General features: G+C 36.5%; 1 protein-coding gene across 1 annotated transcript; it reads right to left on the bottom strand.

Moving 5' to 3' along the window:
- Window positions 1-7979: 7979 nt before the first annotated feature.
- Window positions 7980-8519, bottom strand: LOC147603497 (1-deoxy-D-xylulose-5-phosphate synthase 1, chloroplastic-like). Its single transcript, XM_086796972.1, has 2 exons — window positions 8277-8519; window positions 7980-8171 (listed from the first exon to the last, which is right to left on the bottom strand). The coding sequence occupies exons 1-2, from the start codon at window positions 8517-8519 to the stop codon at window positions 7980-7982; spliced, it is 435 nt and encodes a 144-aa protein (XP_086653098.1).
- Window positions 8520-8747: the final 228 nt, after the last annotated feature.

Genomic DNA, 8747 nt, shown 5'->3' with positions numbered 1-8747 from the left:
CTCTCATATCTTGACTTGGAATAGGCTCCAAAGCTTTGTCAAACTTATATCTAAGTCTGGACACAAGCACAAAATCTTTGCTCATAAGAGTGATCCTATGAGCAAATGCAGCAGCAATGTAGCCATCATTCATAAAGTCGATTAAAAAATCTTCAGCAGCCTCTTGAAGACACATGAGGGCCTAGGGCTCCCATCGCACTTTCTGAAGATTTGTGTTTCTCATTTTGCCAACAATTCTTTTAGTGCATTGCTTCTTCTTTGTCCACCTCCTCCTCTTCGGGTACATCTAAAAAAGGAAGTTCTCGCTTGATAATGAGACTTTTCCATTCCTTGTGTATTCCATGTTGCAAGTGGTCCTTCTGTAGCAAAATATGGTCCATGCAAGTAAAGAATATGCTACAAAGACAATTTTTGTTAGTACATTTAAGAAATTACAAGTAATAAGTCTGGACACACCAATTTATAACTGTTTTGATAAGTCTGAACACTCACCAAGTAATAAGTTATGTCTTTTTCTCCCCAAGCATCTGTGATAGCTTTGATCAAAAGCTTTATTGCATTTTTGAAATCATCTGCATAAGTATTTGAACCAACTTGTTGTCTAAGGACTTTGAAAAAATTGTCGAGTTTTTTCCAAACTTCCATACGTTTGTTGGCTACATCTGGTCTACTTTTGACATTTGTGGTGATGACACATAGCTGTTTCCAACAGTTCCACATTGCGTTGACTTGTTTGGTGTCATGGTTGCTCAAAAATCTTCTTGCTTTTGCTCCTCCCATTGAAACATCTTGCAGAACATCACCTGTACCTCCACAGAAAGAACAGGATCTTTTTTAAGATGCACTTCCCCACCATGAAAACCCATTTCAGAGAGCAAGGCTTCGCACTTTTCTATGCACTCATCTGCAAGTTTAGTCGGCTTAATAGAATATGCATAGTCCAGATGAAGTCTGAGCAATTTGTCCAAGATTCTTATCTCTGCATGCAATGTACATATATGCACATTTTTCAAATGTATTGGTAGAATTGGATCCCATATTTTAATAGAAGTTGGATAATCGACAACATTCACATTATTTCTGGATGGTGGTTTTTCAATCTCATTTTCTGCAAGCCATTCTCTTGTCCCTGTGCTTGCCATGCAATAAAGACATGGATATTTGGTATTTGCTCCTCCACATACACCATACATACACTTCAATGCCTTGAGGTCGGCACTCAAATGCCATTCCACAATGAAATCACCTATGTCGTCAACATGAAGGTGTTCACCTGTATTTTGGCTCTGAATAACTGAAGTAATGTCTGTTTTTGAGAAGAGCCACTTTAATGTTTCATGACTCTCTACTGGTACCTGAGCTGATCCAATCCACCATAGCTCCATTTCTGATTGAGTTTTGTGGTATGGAGAATCAAGCTTACCTTGACTATAGTCCAATGCTTTATTCATTAGGGATATAGATATTCTTTCCATTTTTTGACATTTTTGGATTTGAGCTTCATCTAATTTTAAAACATAAACAAGTTTTCCTTCACAATCTATTTCTCTTATGTTGTAATATCTCACCATAAAAGATTGGACTTTTTTAATGTTCATCCAAATATTATTATAAACGTTGTATTCAAAAGATGATTTTTTTTTTGTCTCTCATATGGCATTGTTCCCTCAATATGGAAATACTCTTCGAAATGTTTAGAAATTTTCTCATTTAACAGAGTTCTATATTTTCCAACATTGTGAGGTCTAGGCAACCCAAAAGCTTTGATTTTGTAATACTTAAGGACCCTGAACCAGGTTTTAGAGATGGCTCTGTATCCCTTTCTACTCACTCCCACTGTGTCACAAACTTCTTGCATTTGGGAAGGCTGGACTAATAAGTCCATATCTTTTAATAGATGTTGAAAGACCAGTTTTTTTTTAGTTTGATTTTCAGGAAGTTCTAAAAGTTTCAAGATATCCGACCTATTCATAAGCTCATTCAAAAATCTTACCCTTTCCTGAGCATTAGACATGTCAAATCCTAGAAGGTTAGTAACATGATCTCTTACAAGTTTTAACCTTTTTTTTCTTTGTCCAGATCTCTCTGTTAAGTTAACTACATCCCGCATTCGTTTTACTCGTGCTCTTAATCCTATTAGAGTTTCTTTTAAGGTTTTCAATTGATCATTTTCTTGTTTCAAAGACACTATTTTATTTTCAAGTTCTATAATTTTTGTTGCATTCAAAGATGAAGTATTTTGAAGATATGTAGTATATTCTGCATAATTAATATGTGATTGAGATAGTCTTGAACTATAACCAAGTAAGCCATCCTCCCCATCACCAACAAATCTAATCAAATCATGTGGTGTGTGAAAAGAAGGATACCTTCCTGTTTTGGGATCCGGTGGATATAGACTTCCATCTGTCCATAGGTCAATATGCTTCTTTCCTTCGTTGCGAAGATGTTGAGCTTCATTTGCACATGAAAGGGATCTTTGGTAGACACTCCGTGTAGTTGCATACTCTTGGTTGAGCTTGATATTCAAATGAAACTTACGATTAGATGTATCACTCATTACTAACAGAGCAAAAAATATAAGCAGAGCTATTAGATCATGAGAGACACAGAAGAATGAGAATGAGATGTAGCTTGTGAAATTTTTAGAGAAGCAGAGGAGTGAAATTTTTTTGGAGAATGGATAAGAGCGCGTTTGGAGAGAATGGTCATTTTGCCGCGTAGTCACTAAAAGAGGACAAATTTCGAGACGAGCCATTAAAGAGTAGCATGAAAACGATATATTTTTTTAGATTTTAAAATATGCACTTAGATACGTATTCAATCATATAGATACACTTTAAATACCCAAAACGGCTAAATTTCGAGCCGTTTTGACCGTCAACATTCTACTAATTAGCAAGTTAGCGAAATTCCTTACACAGTCCATTTTGAGACGTTTTTGGCCCTAATGGCACCAAGATATTCATATTGAAACTCAGTCAAAGCATAAAAAATATATGTCAGACATATCATCCATCAAATTTGATATTCCAGTTCGTGAAACCACCTCAATGAGGGATTCCTTTGGAGCATTGTCCACAACATCTTCTTCACTCAATACACGAGCTGAATTTATTTGTACCTTGTGTTCTAAAATTTGAATTTCTGTCCCCCTTGTTTTGTTGGTCGCACTCAATCATGTCTAGGAATTCACCAATAATCAACTCTTCACATTAATCATTTTCAAGAGAGAATAAAAACTCCATATTCACGTTTTGATAATCGATAGACTTCAACATTACCTCCATCTGACTTCTTTTCTTTGTCTGCATCTTCATTCTTGTGAGTCAAAACCATTTTTGTAGTATGTTAGAAATTCTTTCAAATAGCAATCAAATTGTTCATAATTGCATCTTCTTCACATGTATATTTATCTAGTTGAATATCAACATAAAAAATATCATGAGTAAGACTACATGGAGAGAGTTCAAGAAATAGTTATATGAGGAGTTCCTTCCCAAATACTTCTATGATGAAGCTCACATCAAGTGGGAGAGTTTGTTGATGTTGCCTACGAATACAATATAGTCATATAATGCAAAGTTTTGGGCAACCTATCTCCAAATCACTTCTTTCAAGGACATTTCAAAAGAGACAAATCTTTGGAAGCCATGTCCATCCCACACAATGCATAAAGCCATAAAAGAAAAGCTACAAAATACTACTTGTGTTGTGTCCATTGGTTTGCTAAGCCTTTGTGAGTATAAACTCTACATCCAAGTTGTAGGATCTCATGCATGCAACAAAAAGGTGGCTGAAATTATGAAAGAAGACTTGTTGCAATCCATATCAACTACCAACCCTAAAGAAGGAGATATCGGCAAGAAGAATTTCTCTCCAATCCAGGGCAACAAGAGAGAGTTACAAACTCAAAAGCCGAGGGGAGACCCTCAAGAGTTCATAGGTAAATTCAAGTTTCCCACAGAGCAAGTCCTAGGAGCTACACCACCCAACCAGCCACCATATCAGGTAGGCACCACGTAGAATGAAGAAATCACAGTCCAAGGTCAAGATCTATTATTGAAAGAGTTGATAGGCCTAGTTCTTCACCCTTTTGTTCACCAATACTACTAGTCCAAAAGAAAGGTGGCTCCTACAGAATGTGTGTGGATTACCAAGCTCTTAGTAAGATGATTATAAAGAGAAGACTTCCTATTCCATGCATAAATGATGTGATGGATTGTTTGAAAGGGGCTACAATTTTTAGCAAGATTGACTTAAAGATCTTACAAAAAGTAGTAGGATCACCATGAATTGAATAGAAAGATGAGAGCCAAGAATTCAAACATGATGAAGAAGACTAGAATAAGGAAACACAAAAACAGTTATATTAGCTATCATCCTAATATAAAGAAACCTCTCATGCTCACACAGGATACAAAGAGATGTCGCCATAACTAGGCACTAGATCCTAAATTAGGCCTACGATTCCTCCTTGATTAGCTCAATCATCCCATGTGACACCTAAGGGAATCCTCATCGACATCATAGCTTAGATCATACAACCATGACATAGATTCAGCTCAATTTATGTCTACTCTCATGGTTAATTCTCAACCCCCTCGTATTGCATTAGATCAAAGTTGACACTATACAAGAAAGAGAAGCCGTATAACATGGGCATATTACAAGGTTGGTTGACTATAAGAATCATGTACTAATTTGTAGGAAAAGATTACTAGAGAAGTGTTTAGGGTAGGACTGAAGATACAAGGTTTCTCTCTTTCTTATGGACACTACACTCTCAACTAAAGTGACCTTGCTCACCACATTTTTCACATTTCTTTAGCAAAGGATTCTTCTTGAAGCACTTAGCTTTAGTATGTCCATTCTTCTTACAATAAGAACATTTTAGAGAAGGAGATATAAAGTACAATGCTTGTTTAGATGCTGAGATAGTTGATGTAGACACCCCATTAACCTTATTCAGCTTTTCCTCATCAAGAAGAGATGAGATAACTCCTTCAAGAGTTGGATCAGGAACATTCTTCAAGGTAGTGACCAAGTTTGAGTACTGCTTGGACAAAGCCTTCAAAAGCACTACAATTGCATCGTCTTCTTCTAATTTAGCTTTCAATGAGGCTAGCTGAGCCATAAGTCCTTTCATATTTGAAATGAAAGTACCAAGATCATCTTGAGTAAACCCAAGGCCAAAGAACTCAATCTTCGAGGTGATATTAGAGTGCTTAGCCTTAGCCCCGTACAACTTCTCCATCCCATCCCATTTTTCTTTAGTTGTAGCAAGCTCATCAATATTATGGATGAGACTCTTGTCAATAGTTAACATAATCATAGCTTGTGCTCTTTCATCATCTTCAACCTCCTCACTCTTTGACGTATAAGGAGCTTTTATAGTATAAGGCTAGGACCCTTAAACATGAGCAGATATTAGACCACGAATGAAAGCCATCACCCTTGAACTTGTTGGCAGAAGTGACCTTCAACCATTGAATAAACTGCAGCAGCAGAAACAAGGTTTTTGGAAATAGAGTGCGGGATCCTAGAAATACTAGGTAGCAATATAAGTGAATTGCAATGATGATCCATAGAGAAATAATAAACTGCCCAATGTAGTTTAAACGTCTGTAGTATCATCTTTCACCAGCCACCAACATGAGTAGTGAGCTTCGCTTATCAATTGCGAATGCAAGCAGCAGTTCAACAATAGCAACAAATTTCCAAAAAAGAATGTTGCTTCTAGTATTAAGATAACAACATGCCAATTTAGCATACTTTTTATGTGACTTTAACGTATGAAGATGCACTTATTTTCAGCCATGTGTAGTGTATCACCTCAAAGAAAGAATCAGTAGCTCCCAACCGCCTTGTTATAAACATGCTTCCCCATGGTACATAAAATAAGTGAGAAAAATATGCAGATCAAACTAAAGGGGTTATACAAGCTATACAAACTTGAATCTTAAAAACATCAAAGGTATTCAAAGACTTAAAATGGTCGCAAATTTAGTTGGTTGCTATAGGGATGTTAGCAGATATTAATTCCCCATATGATTGAGTACAAGAGATAGGTGATGTCAATTGTTTTGTTAAAAAAACTTAACCTTGTTGAGTGGGTTATCGAATTGCTACTAAAAGTCAGGGTTATGGTTGGTTTGATTGCTATATAGCTTATACTTTGTGCGATTCAAGAAATGTGTCAAATTAAGTGCAACACAACCACCAACCACCACATAGTAAATAGTTTCCATCATGAACACTAGATTAATGCATATTCAAGATATTTGAACATCCACAAGGAGTTTTAAAATGCGCATATACGTGAAAGTAATATTTTCATATTAGCTCAGTTATTGTACTTAATATAACAAAATTTGACCATACAAATTAGAATGTAATAATAATATTTTTGGGACCTTTCATACATAATAAGGCTTCAATAAGTGGAGCACCCTATATATATGTGGATTTAGGAATGTTTTAAAAGAGAACAATCATGGTCAAGGTTTGGATATTGGAAAATTACTTGAGCCACTCGTGTTCATTGTTATTATAGTCCCCATATTCCCACATGAAGTGCAAGGGACACAAGTGAAGAGATGATAAGGCTTTCCAAAGACTTATGATTAATGGGACTCATGGATGTTGACTTTGATGCATTATGAGTACCCAACTAGGCACATATTAGGATGGTTACATGGACCATGCTAATAAGCTAAGGATGCAAGAGCCCTTATCTATACTACTATTATTGACGAATAAGTAGGATGCCATGGGTCACAGGTGGAGGAAGCATCCCTTGATCTTCCCAAATCTTGTGAGAGGATTGATAGATTCATAAGTTCATATCATCGTGAACAATGAATCCAAAGGGGTAGGAAAATGAAAAGGCAGAGCAAGAAAGGTACATGACAAGCAAGAAGGTCCTTCTAGGATGAACAAGCTAACAAGCCAAAAGTTACGCCATCACTTAGATATGAAATGCAAGCACATTGGCTTGACTAAAAGGTTTCCTCTAGAAAGTAGCTACAGGAAAAGAAAACAGAGGTTTGCAATGCCATGTCGAGAGCCCACAATGAAGTAGTCAACAACTCTAGATTTTGCAAATAAAATCATTTTCATTTCTATTGTTATACTATGAGGTATTCTTATTGTTCCTTTTGCATAATTTTGTCACCCACATGCCTCTCCACAACCACATGAAGTAATCTTAAGAAAATTTTGTGTATTTCTCAAATCAAATAGGAAGCATGGGTGATAGTGAGATTTCCATTCGATAGAGTTGCCAAGAATACTAAGCTAAATTACCATCCAACACAAGCACTCCTACCCAACCCTCAAAGCAGCTATCAGATTGTGCTTCAATATGAATGATCTTTTTCAACAATCAGTAACCCATTTCCAACATCACCTCTAAATGGATTGGTTTTTACTCTATTTCTTAAAAGAAATTAAAAGTCTAAAACCTAATGTGCCCTATAGCAACAATGTATCAATTGGACATACATCATTCCATGTATTGTTCAAGACAAACATGACATGCAAGACTAGCATGCATTTGTAACGTACACACTAAAGTGTGCTCCCAAGTGTTAGGATAAAAGCTTGGTTACCCTTCCTTGACCACAATGAAAACAACCCTATATGTTTGGTGTTGTCTTAAACAATGCCATTAAATCTTATGGCATCATATGGTACTATTATGTGTTTTCTTAAACAGTGCCATCAATCTTATGGACTAATTTTAAAAAAACCAAATTTTGTTTGGAAGTAAAAAATTTGTTGCTAAAACTAAATTCTTCAATCCTCAAATCTATTCAATTGAAACTTCAATCATCAATCCAAAAATGTTCAATGTGCATGTTTGCCTCATTTTTGTATTATGCATATTCAAATATTCTTCCATCTAGCTTATTCTATTATATTTCTACATGTGCATGGTAGCTAATATTCCACAAGATGGATTCCTAGAAAGAGAATCATGATGTCCTATGAGTTTTACATAGAGTAACCTCGCGTAGAACTGTCACGAGGTCGGAAATCTTGATACAGTAAAGACCCAGCTCCTCAAATAACGTAGCTCCAGATCCACTGATCATGCCACCAGCATATTCATCAACTTTTGCTGCTATCTCATGCTGCACTTCGCCACCAAGCGTTTTCGTGACTCCCTATTTGCATTACCAGCAGATTCATGTCAAAGTTTCGCTTAATTTCATAATCTTGAGCTCACAATATGATTCAACAGCTCTCATCATAAACTGTTCAGCCCTCACCTTGGCAACCTCCCGTATCTCACGAAGTGCTGCGTTAGACTGAATTTTGGTTTGAGTGCTCGTTAAACTTCTGACAGGGGGTGCTTGTTGGGGTTCTACAGAATCAGGTGGTAGCAACACCTGCCTACTGTTATGATTAATTAGGTTCGAGTCTAGATACCCCGCATTGTTGAGGGATTCATAAACTTGACCTGCTGTCAGGGCTTCCTCTCCAATAACAGCTACAACATGGCTTGGTCTCATTCTCCTTAAAAGCATAGATACATTTCTTCACTTCATGTCCAAAGACCCTTTTTGTCTTGAGTCTTTGTTCTCCCCGTTGGTCTCATTCTCCTTAAAAGTAAAGATACATTTCTTGTGCAAGGCTGGATAAGGAAAATCAAGGGCATTGTGACAGAGCTTCGCTGCTCGAGCAAGCTTCGTGGGTTTAGCATAATGGAATTTTACAATATATTTTGTTTAAAATTCAAG

The sequence above is a fragment of the Cibotium barometz genome, chromosome 64 (genome assembly GCF_041138505.1).
Source record: "Cibotium barometz isolate CiBa-2024 chromosome 64, ASM4113850v1, whole genome shotgun sequence".
Classification (NCBI taxonomy): domain Eukaryota; kingdom Viridiplantae; phylum Streptophyta; class Polypodiopsida; order Cyatheales; family Cibotiaceae; genus Cibotium; species Cibotium barometz.
This window is presented reverse-complemented; position numbering and strand designations above follow the sequence as displayed.

Excerpts from the sequence above, each read along its gene's own strand:
- LOC147603497 (XM_086796972.1), bottom strand. The coding sequence starts at position 8,519 with ATGAGACCAAGCCATGTTGTAGCTGTTATTGGAGAGGAAGCCCTGACA. Across the intron at positions 8,172-8,276 it reads AGATACGGGAGGTTGCCAAG|GGAGTCACGAAAACGCTTGG; the intron begins GTGAGGGCTGAA and ends TAATGCAAATAG.